At 41.2% G+C, this 17961-nt stretch overlaps 1 protein-coding gene across 1 annotated transcript in view; it reads left to right on the top strand.

Annotated features, from left to right (window-relative positions):
* Ticrr (TOPBP1 interacting checkpoint and replication regulator) overlaps positions 1 to 17961 on the top strand; it is a 42437-nt gene that overhangs the window by 934 nt on the left and 23542 nt on the right. Inside the window, exons 2-8 of the mRNA XM_040729861.1 lie at positions 3830 to 4109; positions 6980 to 7218; positions 8620 to 8854; positions 9793 to 9922; positions 12979 to 13118; positions 14751 to 14969; positions 17463 to 17614. Of these exons, the coding sequence (XP_040585795.1) occupies positions 3830 to 4109; positions 6980 to 7218; positions 8620 to 8854; positions 9793 to 9922; positions 12979 to 13118; positions 14751 to 14969; positions 17463 to 17614 (1395 nt within the window). The remainder of the gene's footprint in view (positions 1 to 3829; positions 4110 to 6979; positions 7219 to 8619; positions 8855 to 9792; positions 9923 to 12978; positions 13119 to 14750; positions 14970 to 17462; positions 17615 to 17961) is intronic.

Raw genomic sequence — 17961 nt, 5'->3', positions numbered from 1 at the left:
TCCCCAACAAAATGCGTAGATAATGGGTACCTGCTAAATATGAGTGTGGAGGAGCCTCAGCACTTTGGGACCTGTGCGCTTTTGAGTGCTCAATTTTCCTACATAGCCCTTGTATTCCAGCATGTGGAAGTTTGTTTGGTTCAGCCAGGGCACGGTCTCTGTCTCTGTCTCTCTCCCTCCCTCTTTCTCCCTCCCCCCTCCCTCCCTCCTCCCCTTTTCTCTCTCTTCTCTGCATTGCCCTGACTGTGCTGGAACTCGCTCTGTAGACCAGGCTGGTCTCGAACTCACAGAGATCCGCCTGCCTCTGCCTCCCGAGTGCTGGGATTAAAGGCGTGCGCCACCACAGCCCGACTCAGGTCACAGATCTTGATTGTTTCGCCCTGTGCTGCCCTGCCTTCTGGACCTGTAGTCCTCCCCTTCTAAAGCAATAGAAATCTATCTTTCAGCAACCTTGGTTGTTGTCCTGACATGGTGGCTGCCCAGCCCACACCTTTAATCCCAACACTCAGGAGGCAGAGAGAGGCAGGTGGATCTCTGAGTTCGAGGCCAGCCTGATCTACATAGTGAACTCCAGGACAGCCTGGACCATGTAGAGAGACCCTGTCTTCAAAACAAACAAAACCAAAACCCTTAGTTGTGGCATGTAGAGCTCTTTCTCAATTATATTCCACACCTAATAGGACACACCTGTCATTTTCCATCTAGTTTAAAATACCACCTCAGTGATGATGCACTATGAGAAGCTGAGGCAGGAGGATTGTCACAGTTCAAGACTAGCCAGACTGTAAAGAAAGATGTCTTCTCAAAAAAGCAAACAAACAAAAATCTCAAAGGCAGGTACCAGCTCCTAACACAGTTGTATAATATTGAACACTGTGTGTGTTAAGTAAATATCTGCTGGTTAGATGAATCTCTTTTTGCAACGTTAGTCTTAAATGGCTAGTTTGGATTTTTGTTTAGGCAGTGGAGCTCCTTGCTCCTGTAAGTGCTGTAAGGGTGTGTGTGTGTTGCTAGTTTTGAAACAGACTAGTGTAGTTCAGGTTGTAGCCAGCATGGGACTCTGTATTGGAGGATGACCTTGAACTCCTGGTCTCCTTTCATATGTATATATGTGAAATTATACCATGAAAGCATCTATAGTCTGTGCAGTTTAATTTTTGTTTCTGGTACATTATTTTACTACAGATACATGCATTGGTAAGCCACTACATTGAGCCTCATCTTAGCTGCTGGAGATATGGTGACTAAAATAGTTTACTTTCCAGATGAGCAAATAAGTGGTGATTTCAAAACTTGCTTCAAGGAAAAGAAAGGCTGGGTGAGGGGAGGCAGGTAGTTATTGTGTCTAGAGGTGTACTTAGGGAAGAAGGAAGCCCTTCCCCAGCAGGCTTGAACAGTGAATGAGGAAGATTATAATAAAAGACTGAGAGAGAACACTCCCAGACTTAGAGAAGGCTATGAGTAAGGGTGGGAGCTAGCAATGAACTTTGTAGTACAAATGGAAAGACTAGGAACTGTGGACCCAGAAAAGCAATGGGGAGAACAACAGAGTTAGAGAGAAGTGCTGTTCCACCAGGCCAGGCTTGAATCATGGATATGTTCTGATCAATGAGAAGGTTTAGAAAGTGGTTTGAACGGGTGAAAAGAGCTTTCACTTAATAGAATTGCATAGCTCTAAACTAGGAGCTGCTTAAATAGCAAGAGTACAGATGAGAAACCAACAATAATCATCCAGAATGTTAAGACTTAGGGAAGAAGTGGGAGGTAAATGTGGTCAAATACATTGTAAGAAATTTTGACTTTATTTACTTTAAACATGTGTGTGTTTTGTCTGCATGTATGTCTGAATTACCTGCAAGGCTGGTGGCTACAGGGGCCAGAAGATGGTGTCAGATTCCTTGGAACTGGAGTTATACATGGTTGTGAGCTGCTGTGTCGTGCCAAGAATTGAACCTGCTTCTTCTAGGAAAGCAGCCAGTGCTTTAACTGCTGAGCCATTCCTTCAGGACTAATAAAAATATCATGTTAAAGCTAGGTGTAGTGGATCTCTTTTGAGTTCAAGGCCAGCCTGGTCTACGTACTGAGTTCCAAGACATTGAGAGCTACATAATGAGGTCCTGTCTTAAAAAAACAAAAACAAAATTATGTTAAGTATTAAGTATAAGTGCTGGAGAGATAGCTAAAGTTAGGAACACTGATTACTCTTCCAGAGGAACTGTATTCAATTCCCAGTACCAACCTGGAGACTTACAATCTTTTGTGTTTTCCAGACAGGGCTTTCTCTGTGTTGCCCTGGCTGTCTTGGAACTCGATATGTAGACCAAGCTGGTCTTGAACTCATAGAGATCTGCCTGCCTCTGTCTTCTGAGTGCTGGGATTAAAGGCGTATGGTCACTACCACCTGGCTTTTGGTGCATTGGTGTTTTGCTTGCATTCATGTCTGTGTGAAGGGGTTCATATAACATGTAAATGAAAAGTTTTCGTTTTGTTTTTTGGTTTTTTCGAGACAGGGTTTCCCTGTATTGTTTTGGAGGCTGTCCTGGAACTCACTCTGTAGACCAGGCTGGCCTCGAACTCACAGAGATCCGCCTGCCTCTGCCTCCCAAGTGCTGGGATTAAAGGCATGCCCCACCACTGCCCGGCATTAATAGTGATTTTTAAAGAGTTTAGTTGGGACTATTGTAGGCCTATAGTCTAGGCTGTTTGGAAGTCTAAGGCAGTGGGGTAGAAAGTTCAGATCCTTTCTGCTTTGTAAGTAAGTTCAAGTCTAGTCTAGGTAACTTGATGAGACCCTGTCTCAATGAAAAGCAGTTGGACTGGAGAGATGACCCAGGACTAAAGGGTTGTTTGCTGCTCTTCCAAGAGGTCCTGAGTTCAGTTCCTAGCACCCATGTTGGGAAGTTCATAACTGTATGTAATATTAGCTGGTCTCTGAGGACACCCACATAGACTGCATACACTTATACAGATATATGCACATTAATAAAACATGAAAAGCAGTAAAAAGAGGGCTATTTTTTTAAAACAAATATTTTCTTTCTGTATAGTTCATAATCATTTGTGTATCGTGTATGTAGGAGGGCAGAAGACAAGTTTGGGTGTTGTTGCTTACGTGGAGTTCACCAACTAGGTTAGCCAACCAGTGTGCCCTAAAAATAAATGCTCTCTGTTTCTTGGTGGATTATAGGATTATAAACTGTATCAGCTGGGCATTGTTGGCGTACGCCTTTAATCCCAGCACTCAGGAGGCAGAGGCAGGTGGCTCTCTGAGTTCCAGACTAGCCTGGTCTACAGAGCTAGTTCCAGGACAGCCTCCAAAGCCACAGAGAAACCCTGTCTTGAAAAAAAAAAGTACCACTGTGTTTGGCTTTTTTAACATGGGTTCTAGGTTTTTTTGGGGGGGGGTTTCGAGGCAGGGTTTTTCTGTATTGTTTTGGAGGCTGTCCTGGAATTCGCTCTGTAGACCAGGCTGGCCTCGAACTCACAGAGATCCGCCTGCCTCTGCCTCCCAAGTGCTGGGATTAAAGGCGTGCGCCACCAACGCCCTGCTGGGTTCTAGGGTTTTAATTCAAGTCCTTACACTTACAAACCAAGCACTTTATTAATAGTCTTCTCCCCAGTATTCTGTTTCCTTGAAGGTATGTTATATGGTAATTATGATCTTGGGCTGTGTAGTAATAGATGCTAGCTGTTATTTGTACTTGGTTCAACAGACACATTAATAGTGTAATTTGATCCTTTAATGTTGGTATTAACACTTGCCCTACTTCCTCTATCTAGTTTATTTATAAATATACTAACTTAAGCTTCTTTGTCATATTTATTTTAGTTGTGGGCCTCTCCAGACCACATTGGGTACTGGACAGTTTGTGAACTGCTCCACCATGGAGGAGGCACCATCTTGCCATCTGAAACTTGGAGCCTGGGTTTTACTAAAGTCGGGGAAACAGTTCTGCAGAGTGGTGGTGAGCTGTCACGTGAACCTCTCCTCTCTTCATGGATCTCCACTCTACCAATAGATGCCACTGTAAACTGCCTACTCTATAATTCTCCTGAGTATGAAGCCTCATTTCCCCAAACTGAAGGAACATTATTTCTCCCTGTTAAAGGTAAGCAAATAACTTTTTTTCCTTCAAATTTCTATTTATTTTTTTTAAAGAGATACTTAAAATTTTTATAGAGTAACATTTTAGAAAACAGTATTTGTATAATGCCATCAACATGATTATCTGTATAAAAGTTATTTTGCATGAAAATCTTCTGAAAGTCCATTGAGTGGTTTGGAATATTTTCTTTCCCATATGATGTCAATGCATTCACATCTATTCTTTTTTTTTTTTTTTAACTCTTTATACATGTTACTCTCAGTTCCTTCTCTCTCCCCTCCCAACCCCCTGCCCCACTTCATCCCCCCTCTGCTCTCCAGGGAGGGTAAGGCCTTCCATGAGGGATTTTCAGAGTCTGTCATATCATCCCTGGCAGGACCTAGGGCCTCCCCCATGTGTCCAGGCTGAGAGAGCATCCCTCCATGTGGAATGGACTCCCAGAGTCCATTTGTATGCCAGGAATAATACTGATCTACTCTTCAAGGTCCCATAGGTTGCCGAGACCTCCTCTCTGACACCCAAGTTGGGGGGATGGTATCTGGATCAGTCCCATGCTGGCTGCTCAGTCATCAGTCTGGGGTCCATGTGTTCCCCCTTGTTTAGGTCAGCTGCCTCTGTGGGTTTCGCCAGCCTGGTCTTGATTGCTTTGCTCATCACTCCTCCTTGCAACTGGGTTCCAGGATTTCAATTTGGTTTTTAGCTGTGGGTGTCTGCTTCTGCTTCCGTCAGCCACTGGATGAGGGTTCTAGGATATAAGGTAGTCATCAATCTCATTATCATGGGGGGGGCATTTAAGGTAGCCCTAATGCCAGTTGGTGTCATTCTTGTAGATCTGTGAAGATCTCACTAGTGCCAGATCTCTCCTCTAATAGTGACTCCCTCTATTATAGTATCTCTCATCCTTTTCTATTCTTATCCTGGCTCAACCTTCCTGCTCTTCTGTGTCCTCCTCTCCCCTCCTCTTTTTCCCCTCTCTTTCTCCCATCTCCCCCCAATCCAATTAGGAGATCTCCTCCCATAACCCTTCTCCAGTTACCATGCATATCTCTCTTATGGTCCTCCCTGCTTCCCAGACTCTCTGGTGGTGGGATTGTAAGCTGGCAATCCCCAGCTCCAAAGCACACTTCCAGTTTCTTTAGCATTTTCTATATGTGGATACTAAATTTAATTGAAAGAGTTTTAAAAATCCAAAAGCAAAATCTGATACCACAGGAAGACTGAACTGTGGTATACCTGCCAGTGCATGTGAGAAAAAACCAAGGGAATGATTACAAAGAATTACAAAAAGAATGGTAGTATTGCTTAGATACCCAAACACATGAGTATAAGGATTTCATTGCCTTGTAGAAGAAATTGATGAATTAGAGATCATAGAGAAAGAAGATGACTACAGAAGAAATGAATTACGAAACCCTCAAATGATGCTTGTTACCAGGAAAAGCCAACATCTTACAAATTTGTTTCCCTTATGGTTTGTTACATGGTGATGCTCATTTCTGAGTATATCATGTTCACAGGGAAAGACTGCGTAGAGATTGATACTTTAAACTGTGTTATAATTATGTACAGCTGAAGAATTTTTAGTGTTTTTTGTTTTTGAGATAGTGTCTCAAGCTGTTTTCAAACTTGCTAACCTGGTCACAATGCCTCACCCCTCAAGTGGTGGATTCTAGGTGTATGATCCAAGAGTTAGCCAGTTTAAAGATTTTTTTTGTTGTTTTTGTTTTTTGCTTTTACGAGACAGGGTTTCTCTGTATTGTTTTGGAGGCTGTCCGTCCAGCCCAGCCTCAAACTCACAGAGATCCGCCTGCCTCTGCCTGCTGAGTGTTAGGATTAAAGGCGTGCGCCACCACTGCCCAGCCAGTTTAAAGATTTATGTGCTTAGATATTTTGGCTGCATGAATGTCTGTGTACCATGTGTGTTCAGTGCCCACAGAGGCCAGAAGAAGGTGCCAGATCCCCTTAGAGCAAAAGTTATGGACAGTTATTAGATGCTATGTAGGTGCTGGGAATTAAACTATGGTCCTCTGAAGAGCAGCTAGTGCTCTTAACCACTGAGCCATGTCTCTAGCCCTCCAATTAAAAAATTTTTTTAAAGATTTATTATTTATTATATATACAGTGTTCTGCCTACATGTGTCCCTGCAGGTCAAAGACCTGCTACCAGATCTCATTACAGATGGTTGTGAACCAACATGTGGTTGCTGGGAATTGAACTCATAACCTCTGGAAAAGCAGCCAGTGCACCTAACCTCTGAGCCATCTCTCCAGCCCCAGTTTAAAAATTTTTTAAGAATATTTTTGGGGGCTAGAGAGAGAGTTTAGTGGTAAAGAACACCTGTTTCTGTTTCAGAGAAACTAGTTTTGGGTCTTAGCACCCACACGGTGGCTCACAACTATCTAACTCCAGTTCCTGGAGATACAATGTCCTCTTTTGATCTCTGAGGGCACTAGGCACACACATGGTATTTTGAGTCTTCTTTGAGACAGGACCTCAGTATGTAGCCCAGATTGGCCTAGGTCCCTCTATCTTCCAACCTCAGGTACCGGAGTGCTGGGATTATGGACATTTACTACCACACCAATCAGAGAGTCTTATTTTTTAAAGTAGTACTACTTGAATACATACATATTTCCAAGTCATAGTTGAGAAGTTGTGATACCATCCATATCCATTTGTATAAAGCTTTTTCTATAGTGCCAAATGAACCTGCTCAGATAGCTTGTAAACAACAGGGTTAGGGTTGAAATGTGAATTGAGTGACGTTACCCACTGTCTCAACTGGAAATCTGATTCTTTTCATCCTTACTATGAAATCTCTTTTAGAAACTATTTCATATATTAAAATTTTAATATTCTTTATTTCTCTCAGGCAAAGAAATTCAAGAACCATGGGCAATCTCCCTAGAGCCCTTAGCCATGCATCAGAGACATTTCCAGAAGCCAATCAAAATATTTCTAAGGGGCTCAGTGGCCCAGTGGTCTCTCCCAATGAGTAGTGCTTTAGGCACTGACAACTGGATGCTACAAAGTCCAGAGGGACACAAGTCAACTCAAAGGCTGTTGTTTCAGGAGCTGGTTAGCAGACTGACTGCTGAAGAATTCCATCTGGTACGTGTCCTCCACACTGCTGAGAGGAGATACACAAAATGCCAAGGATTGCCTGCCTGATAGATTTTTACTAAAATTGTTCAGATAATGTTGTTTGCAGTTAAGCATAATGGAAATGATGGTTATTAGCGAAGAAACCATTTGTAAAATTGTGTACATCATGAATCCAGTTAAGTTAAAGACCCTGAATTTACATAGAGAAAAGGTAGCTGGCCCAATGAGATGGTTGTATGCAATGATGGGTGGTTTCTCACTATTTGTTAAATATTCTGTAATATACTTTAATTTTAGTGTTTATGAAAAAGCTGCTACAATATAAAATTAAATATAATAGCGTAAGAATAGTTACTCAAACTTAGAACTGTCTCATAACAAAAACACAAATATACCCAGGTTTGATCTTAAAATGATGGCTTCTTTTGTTTTTTGATTTTTGAGATAGAGTCACATTGTGTAGTCTTAGCTGTCCTGGAATTCACTTTGTAGAACAGACTGGCCTTGAATTCAGAGATCTGCCTGCCTCTGCCCCTCCAATGCTGGTATAAATGGTGTATAACACTGCACCTAGCAATGATGACTATTTTGAAATTACTCTCAAATTCCTTATTTTTCTTTGCCTTTTTAATCTCAGGAACTATCTTTATCTGGATCCTGTGATAAAAGATTCTCGAGGATGATTCTGGATCTTGTGTGGAAACTTTCCTAAGAGTTACATGGTCCAGTGAAAAGATCACTATATTGTATTATTATTAATGTGATACAAAACTTGGTTATGCTAGGTAGACAAGCTTGGGTAGGAAGACCGTCTAGATTAGGTCTCAGCTCTGCTGCCCAGGTGTGTGTTGACTAAATCCCTTCAGTGATTGTATTGCCTTACAGTGAAGTACCTTTGTTCTCAAGTCAGATGTACCGAGTAGCTTTTTCTTACACCAGCAGGTGACCTTGAACAAGTGGCTTTTTCCTAAGCTTCAGTCCATTCTATAAAGTGGAAATGATAATCATTTTTTATGTGTGGATCATTTTAATTGAATGGTTGTAAGATGCAGCAAATGTGTAATGGATATATATATATATATATGCTTGCTTTGGTTGCCATGTACTAGACTTGAAGAAGGTGGGCCAGGATCTCTTTATTCTTTTTTCCCAATAGAATAAATCTTGCTTTCCTGCTTTTCACTATTAATATAAAGCAAATACTATTGTAATGACCCAGAGAAAATAAACACATGGTAAATGTTACCAACACTGTAAGCTTTTTCTTACAGATTGAGACTTAGGGACCATATGATTAATAAATTCTCTTCTGCCACTGATAGCCAACTATTAGTCTGTCTCTAGCGGGCTACATTCTTTTAGGTATATTGACAATAATATTCCCAACTCATTAGCATTTCTTTGTAGGTTGCCAGTGTGGATCCTGGTGAAGGCTGGCCCCCCATCACAGGAATTATTTCCCCATTCTCTGCCAATGCCATGATTCTCACAATTTTCAGAGCCAAAGAAGCTGAATTTCAAAGACATTTTCTCCAGACAGCTGTGGCTGAAGATCCCCAGGATATAGCTTCCCTTTTCTCAGATGTTGTAGATAGTGCACTGACTCAGGTTCATAATTTATTTGAAGACCCTGCTTCTTCTGGTAAGTTTTCCCACCAGGAATTAACATGACACAGGGTGGTTTGCAGTCTCTTCCAGCCCTTTCCATCATGCGTTTGGTGGAACCCGGGATGTTGTAAGGCAGATAAAAGTAAGCTCTAGTACAAGCTATAGGCAGTTTAAATAGCTGGTTTTAGAAATCCTGAAGAACTTCATCTGAAGGCTCTATAGAACACTTTTTAGGATGGCTTATTAAATAATCACATATTAAAGCAATAGATTATTTTGTATCTTTGTCATTGGCTTATTTGTCAAGTGTGTATAGACTATTTGTAAAATCTTTAGAAACAGGCCAGAAAACTGTTCTTGGAATACTGTAAAACAGCACTCTGAGTATTTTGCCCGTGTGCTGTAGCATGGCTCAGTTTCCTGGAGTATATAAGTCAGTGTGGTGTCTTACTTTCCAGGCTCCCCACCATACTCTGTCCAGATAAGGTCCTATCATGAGGTTCTAGTGAAGCTTATTCTGGCATTCCAAACACATCCTCTGGCAGGCCTGTCCTAAGGGAACCTACTCTTCTACTATAATTAACTGTCTCAGAGTTACTAACTTGATACTGTACGGTGGTTCTTCTCTGTAGCTTAGACTGCTTTTATGTTAGTACATTGTTTATTCTTGTGCTAAAAGGCACTTTTAAAAGGAAGTAAGTTTCTGAGAATAGAAAAATAGCACAATTTTAAATGCATTTAGAGGAATATTTCAGAAGTAAGACGAAGGGTTGTGTGAGGAATAGGAGCAAAAGCTTCAAACTGTGTTTGCACTCCCCACCCCCACCCCAGACAAGATAGACCTGTAGGAGTTGGCCATGCAGAATGGCAGATGTTGTTAACATGCTCTTTGCAGAGGAGGAGTGAGCCCAGGCACAAAGCTCTGGGTGCTCTCCTTGGTTCTCATGTCTTCTCTTGTTTCTGTCCTTTTAGCTCCCTGTGTTCCAGAGTGGGTCCAGCAGGAGCTTAGTCGCACCAGTCCCTGGAGTCCAGCTCTTATGGAAAAGTGGTTCCCTTTCTCTAACGTCAGCGGTGCCACTGCAGACTTGATGGAGTCATTTTGGTAAAGCTTTATGCATCTTTTTGTATATTGATTATTAAATTCAATAGTCAGATGTCAACAGTCTTGTTCTAAGGGAGCCTGCCCTTCTATAACTTGGTTGTCACATTTGGCTTTATTTTTTTGGTTGTTTTTTTGTTTTTTGAGACAGGGTTTCTCTGTAGAGGCTGTCTTGGAACTTGCTCTGTAGACCAGGCTGGCCTCGAACTCACAGAGATCTGCCTGCCTCTGTCTCCCCAGTGCTGGGATTAGAGGCGTGTGCCACCAATGCCTGTGCAGAGAAAATGCCAAACACTGATATAGGCGTGGTTTGAATAAGAATAGCATCCACAGGCTTATAGATTTGAATGCTTGATTATTATGGAGTAGCACTACTTGAAAAGAATGAGGAAGTCTGGCCTTGTGGAGGAAGCATGTCACTGGAGATGGGCTTTGGTATTCAAAAGTCCAAACCAGTCTGTGTCTCTTCCTGACACAGTGTGAATCTTGATGTGGAGCTGTCATCTACCATGTCTGTCTACCTTGAAGCCTGTTCCTCACGTGATAAAAATGGGCTAAACCTTTGAAACTGTAAGCCAGCCCCAATGAAATGCTTTCCTTTATAAGAGCTGCTGTGGTCATGGTGTCTTTTCACAGCAGTAGAACACTGACTAAGACCACAGATTAATTTATACTGAAAAATATAGGCTTCATTGATCTTTTTTTTCTTTTCTTTTCTTTTTTTTTTTTTTTTTTTTGGTTTTGGTTTTTCAAGACAGGGTTTCTCTGGAGCCTACCCGGGAACTTGGCTGTGTAGACCAGGCTGACCTCAAACTCACAGATCCTTTTGCTTCTGCCACTTAAGTGCTGTGATTAAAGACATCTGTCACCACCACCCGGCTCTGATGTTTTTTTCTAAAGAGAAATTTAAGAACCAGTTAATAAGAATCAAGTACAAGAAGGGATAAAGAACCAGGTATGGTGCTTTCCTGTAATCTCAGCACTTGGAAAGATGGAAAGTTAGTGACAATCTGGGCTGCCAAATTAAAACTATCTCCCTACCTCAAATGCAGAAGGGAGTTATAAGGGTAAGAACAGATACGAATTACATGGAAAATAAAACTAAAGGTGTTTTTTTTAAACTCAAGTAAGGGACCAGCAAAGTGGCTCAGAAGGCGAAGGCGCTTGCTGCACAGACCTTGTGTTTGAGTTTGCTCCTTGGAACCTATGCAAGGTTGGAGAGAGGATTGACTCCACGGAAGTGTAATCTGACCTCCACACACATCATCACCATATCCCAGCCCTCGGGAGGCAGAGGCAGGCCGATCTCTGCAAGTTTGGGGCCAGCCTGGTCTACAGAGAAAGTTCCAGGACAACCAAGGCTACACAGAAACCTTGTTACAACAAACCAAAAACAAACAAACAAACAAACAAAATCTAAGATCAAAATAAAAGTTCCTCCTGTCATGACAAGCAGATTTTTGTTGGAACGCCTCAGGTACCTTCATCTTTTGGAGCCAAACCTGTACTTTCTAAAGTCTAAAGATTTACATAATTGGCCTTTAGCTTTAACAAAGGAGCCTTCTGGGGGCACTCAGAAGGGAAACAACATGGGTAGAACATAGGAACACCATGACCCAGAAAGCTTGTCCAAACCCAGCCAGCCCTAACCATCACCTAGACAATGGCCGTTAGCCCACCCATTCCTCTCCCTCCTGAACTTCTTACCTTGCCAATATCCTGCTCTATGTGCTTAAACAATACCCTGCTACGTGCACACCTGGTGTGCAAAGCAACCCTCTCACCCCCTCACCCCCCTCCCGTTCTCCTGCTCTACCAAGTACATTAACTGCCCTGAGAAAAATAAAAATGGCCACTTAATTAGATCCTTGTCTTGTGGCCCTTCTTTCATGTCTCTTGTCCCCATCCCCGGTCCTTAGGTCTCTTGCTCCAGGTTGACTTCCTGCAGGTCGGGACAGATTTTCTGTAAAGCTACACAGTACACAGTGTGGCATTAGTTGAACAAATAAGCCAAAACAGAGAACCTGGAAAGTGACTCCTGAGTTTATGGGAATGTGACATATAACAAACAAGGGTGGCATTGTGAGCCAGCAGGGAAGACAGACTCAGCTAACCAAAAGATAAAAATCAGAATTTAATCAACCAGAAAAGCACAGAATACAATATTACAAGGTAAAAGTGTACCTACCATCAAGATTAGAGATTAAATTCTTGTTAATAGTTATAGCTACTTCAGCAGGTGGACGGTGGTGGCGCATGCCTTTAATACCAGCACTCAGGAGGCAGAGGAAGGCAGATCTCTTTGAGTTCTAGGTCAGCCTGGTCTACAGAGTGAGTTCCATGACAGCCAAGGCTATACAGAGAAACCTTGCCTTGAACCCCCCCCCCAAAAAAAAGAAATCAAGCATTGCAGACATAGTTAAAGTTGTACTCCATCTTTTCTCACCCACCCTCCCTACAGGTATTTTTAGGCTTGTTTACATCTTATGTATAGACACACACAAACAATTTCTATTTTCTGTTGTAAATTTTATATAAATGGTACAATTTTACCTTTTGCAATTGTTCATGCTCAACATATTTTTCATTTGTATATAAATATCTCTAGTTTATTTACCTTTACGAGTTTTATCAAAAGTATGAGAGCTAGAGAGATGGCTCAGTGGTTAAGAACTTGCTGCTCTTTCAGAGGACTCAGGTTTGATTCTCACATGGTGGCTCAAACCATCTCTGTCTCCAGTTTCAGAGGCCAACTCTGGTCCCCTCTGGCACCTTCACTCATGTGACATACCCACACACAGACACACACCTAGCACCTAGATGAGATAAAATTTCACTTGGGTTTTATCTTTCTAATGAATTTAAAGCACTTTCCATTATGTATTCTGAATACATAATGGAAAGGACAAACCTTCTCTACCAGCCAACTCTTGTGGGACAGTTAGTCTGTTAAAGACTATCATGTATGTATGATGCTGATTGATAGCACTGTACCTGTTCTGAGTCTGGTGGTTTAGAAAGTTAGAATTTGACCTTATAATGCGCATCTTGTCTTATAGGTTATTACATGCTGCCTCACCTGATAATGAAGAATCCTCTAAAACTGAAAGTGAGGTAACACGCTGCCTCTCTGAACTCTACCAGAAAAAATCTCATGAAGAATCTACTGTAGTTAATCAAGACCGCAGCAGAAAGAAACGTACGCACATAGAAAGCCTGTTTTTTGAGGCAGTCTTTTTTTCCTTCTGAGACTACATTTTAAAACAGTTATTCTTTCTAAAAAAAGAAACAAAAGGTTGATTAAGATTGAAATGGTAACGGGCGGTGTTGGCACACGCCTTTAATCCTAGCACTCGGGAGGCAGAGGCAGGTGGGTCTCTATGAGTTCAAGACCAGCCTGGTCTATAAGAGCTAGTTCCAGAACAGGTTCCAAAGACACAGAGAAACTCTGTCTCAAAAAACAAACAAACAGAAAGTTTGAAATGGTTACTAAAGGCAAATTTTTATATTTCAAATTTGGAAATGTCAATACAGCTTTTTTTCCTATTTACAGATATTTGCTCATTAGTTACTTTGCCTTCCATGCCGGGAACTGAACCATATCATCAGGCCTCTAGGCAGTGCTTTCCCTAGAGCTCCATCCCCACCCGTGCTGCTTGTGTAATCATTCTGCTTCACTCATGTTGTTGAACATGGAGATTGTTTTCAATTTCTTTTTTTTTTTTTTTTTTTTTTTGGTTTTTCGAGACAGGGTTTCTCTGTGGCTTTGGAGGCTGTCCTGGAACTCGCTTGGTAGTCCAGGTTGGTCCCGAACTCACAGAGATCCGCCTGCCTTTGCCTCCCGAGTGCTGGGATTAAAGGCGTGCGCCACCAACGCCCAGCTGTTTTCAATTTCTATCATTACAAATAATACTCTAGTGTATATCATGTATATACTCTGAGGGATTTCCTTAGCACTAATTTCCAGGAATGAGTTAACTATGTTAAAGAGTATGTAAATTAGCTTTTGATGCAGATTACTAGATTGTGTTTCAGAAAAAGCATGCACTTGCCTAGCAAGCATGAGCTATGGGTTCTATCCCTAGCACTGCCAGAAGGAAAAGTCTCATCACAGCTGTCTTTTGGGCAACACCAAACTGAAGCATGCTTGGTAATTGCTTTGCGGAAAATCATTGAGATGGGTCTTGAGAGATGGCTGAACAGTTAAGAGCACTTTTTGCTTTTGCAGAACACCAAGGACTAGTTTCCAGCACTCCATGGCAACTCAACCATCTGTAACTCCAGTTCCAAGGGATCCAGTGCTCTTTTCTGGTCTCTCTGGGTACCAGAAATGTGCTTGTGCCGTGTGCACACGAACACACACAAACATGCACGTGCACATGCACACATACACACAGAGGCAAAAGAATCATATACACATAGATGCAGGCAAAGCACTCATGTAAGCACACCTTTAATCCCAGTACTCAGGAGGCAGAGGTAGGTGGATCTCTGAGTTTGAGGCCCAGCATGGTCTACAAAGGGAGTTCCAGGACAAGCTCCAAGGCTACAGAGAAACCCTGTCTCAGAGAAAAACAAAACAACAACAACAAAAAACAACCTCATGCGTGAAAATAAAATAATCTTTAAAAAAAATAATTGTTGAGATATTTAGTTCCTAAACTTCAGTAAAAGGAGCCTGTTTATATTTTAGGTAGAAGCAGATAAAAGAACTACTGGGTTCAGATAATTCTGAATGGAGATATTTCTTTCCAGTATTCTTTTTGGCATAATATAGTTCTGATTTCATAGAAGTGAAAGTTGGCTTTTCTTCCCGCTGATGTTTTGGCAGGTGGTATCCCTCGAACTCCAGTGAGACAGAAGATGAATACCATGTCCCGATCCTTGAAGATGTTGAATGTGGCGAGGCTAAATGTAAAGGCTCAGAAGTTACACCCAGATGGTAGTCCAGACGTGGCTGTGGAGAAAGGGCTCCAAAAGACAGTGGGCGGCAGAACAGGAGATAAATCAGAAGACAGAGGAAGAACCTTAAGAAGTTCTAAACTTAAAGGTATTCGTTCATTCTGGAGCCTTTGGTGTCTGCATTACATAAGGGAGCTGGAGGCTGGGGGGTCTACCCCAGCTGATAGAGTGCTTGCCTAGTATTCATGAAATGTTTGGGTTTGATTCCCCACCTAAAACTGAACATGATGGAGCACATGTATAATCTCAGAACTTGTTGGTAGAGGCAGGAGGATCAGAAGTTCAGTGGTATCTCATATATACATAATGAGTTTAAGGACAACTGAGCTATATGAATAAATAGCAAATAAATATACAAATAAACCAAATGAGATAGAAGGTAGAGGAGGTGGGAAAGGAGAAAGAGATTGAGATTACTTGGAAATGACGAGCAGACTAGGATCTGCCCCCTATGTCAAAGAGGACATTCTTCAGGAGGCATCCACCTTTTTAAAATTTGTATTTAACTAAATTATTTTATTGAATTAGGGTCTCATGTAGCCCAAGCTATCTTCAAACTCTCTGTGCAGCTGTGCCTGGCCTTAACTCTTGATCCTCCTGCCTCTATCTCCACAATGCTAGAATCACAGGCATGTACCACTATGCCCAGCCATCTTTCTTTCTTTTTTTTTTGGAGATAGATAGGTCTTTTGTTGGCCTGAAACTTGCTGAGAGGCTAGGTTAGGCTGGCTAGTGAGCTGTAGGGATCTACCTGACTCTGTTTCCCCAGCACAGGGATTATAAGCATGGTCCACCACATTTGGCTTTTAAAAGGATAATGCTGGGAGATCAGGTCCTCATAGCTTACAACTGAGCTGTGACCCTTAGGTAGCCATATTGTTGAATTTTAAATAAATTTTTTGCAACATTTTAATTTATATTGTATGTTATGGTGTACATAGATGTGTCTGCATGGTATGTTTATTGCACACATGGGTCAGAGGGAGCTTGTCCTCTCTATCCACCATGTGAATCTGACCTCTAAGATCAGCAGCGGGCACCCTCAACTATTGATCCCTCTTACTAGCCTGTTAATATTGAGTTTTAAGAGGTCTTTGCATATTTTGGATAATGAGCCTTTATCAGATGTCCTTTGCAAATATTTTCTTCAAATCTATGGCTTACCTTTTACACTCTTATCAGTATGTTGGTGGAACATTTAATTTATTTTTAGTTGGTTGGCTTTTTATCTTATGTAGCCCAGGCTAACCTCAAACCTATTATGTGTCTGAGTCTTACCTTGAACTTCAGTTTCTCCTTCCTCCTAGATATATATCTAGATTTTATTTGTTAATGTCTAGCGGTCTTAGACCTTTTGTTTTCATATTGTGACTGACTTGTTTTGAGTTAATCTTTATGGAAGATAAAAGTTTATGTCTGAACTTAATGTTTCCCATTTGGATATTCAGCTGTTTTCACCATTTATTGATCTTGCATCCATAGTAACAGCTTTGTTCTTTGTCAAAGACCAGTTGACTACTAATACAGAACTCTATTCTGTTCTATTGATCTGTTTGTATTTTGTTTTCTCATGCCACACGTGAAGTTAGTCTTAAATTTGGGTAGTTTTTAGTCTTCTGCTTTTACCTCTTAGCATTGAGTTGGATCAGATGGAAAAAACTTACATCCTGATAGTACAAAGCCTGACTGCTTATGAGCATAGGGATGCTTCCATTTATTTGGTTCTATATTTCTTCCACAGTTTTGTAGTTTCCCTCATAGAAATTTTACACATATTTTGTTAGATTCAATATATGAGTACTTCATTGTTTTGCATGTTAAAATAGTTAATGATGTGTGATGTGTATGTGAGTTTTAAAAGGTTTATTTATGTTTAATGTTTATGTCTTAACCTGCATTTATGTATTTGTACCACATGTGTGCCTGATATCTAGGGGTTCAGATCCCCTAGAACTGGAGTTACAGGCAGTTGTGAACCACTATGTGGATGCTAGGCACCAAATCCAGGTCCTCTGCAAGAGCAGCAACTGCTCTTAACCACTGCGCCTTATCTGCTCCCTGCTAATGTGGTTTTACTTTTAAATCCCACTCATAAACTGCTAATATTTAGGGAAGTGGCAAGCTTTTCAGGTTAACTTTGTTTCATGCAACCTTCTTATCCCTCATTAACTCCAGGAACTTTCTCATTGGTTCTTTCAGATTTCCTATGTAGAAAATTTTGTCGTCAATGAACAAAGACACTTTTTAAACATTTTTTCTTGATTTTAAATTTTTATTTGTACATTTACAAAGCCTTAGAAATAGTCACTAATCTCTTTTCTTTCTTGATCTTGGCACTAGTAATATTTTGGATGAGCTATCTTTTCTTGTTGGCCTGGGCTAAACACTGTGGCATGGTTATCACCATTAATAGCATCTACACGCTATATGCTAGTAACCCTTAGAGTCAGTCATGGCAGTCCAGGCAGAGTTAGATTTCTCCTGGAAGACAAAAGTCTCTCTCCCCAATTGATAAACCCTTAAATGATACAGAGTTGATCAGAATATGATAAGCAAATGTTCTTTTTTATTTTCCCCACAGACTTTAAAACTGAAGAGGAGCTACTGTCTTACATACATGAAAACTACCAAAAGACTGTGGCTGCAGGAGAAATCACATTGTATTCATGTGCTCAGAATTTGGTCTCGACCATTAAAGTGTTCCTAAAGTCGAAGGACGTCAAGGAATTAGAAGTAAGGAAGTCTATTTAATACTGCCATAGATGTAGTTGATGGTTTGGTGCATATATGTTGAAGAATTTCCATTATGTTATACATGATTGAAAAGTTAGTAGGCTGGAAAGTTGGCTCAGTGGTTTAAAGCAGTGAGTGATCTGGGGGGGGGGGGTGCGGCGGGGCAGACATGGTTCAATTCCCAAGTTGCATGGTGGCTCACATTTGTTCTCTGGGTCCAAGGGGTCTGATGCCCTCTTCTGGCCTCTTTGGGTACTGCATGCAAATGATGCACAGATGTATATACAGTCAAAGCATCCATACATGTAAAATAAAAATAAATATAAACATTCTTTTTAAATAATGAG

Source organism: Mesocricetus auratus, unplaced genomic scaffold (assembly GCF_017639785.1).
Source record: "Mesocricetus auratus isolate SY011 unplaced genomic scaffold, BCM_Maur_2.0 Super-Scaffold_4256, whole genome shotgun sequence".
NCBI classification, from domain to species: domain Eukaryota; kingdom Metazoa; phylum Chordata; class Mammalia; order Rodentia; family Cricetidae; genus Mesocricetus; species Mesocricetus auratus.
Note: the sequence above shows the minus strand (reverse complement) of the source record. Positions and strands in the feature narration are given on the sequence as shown.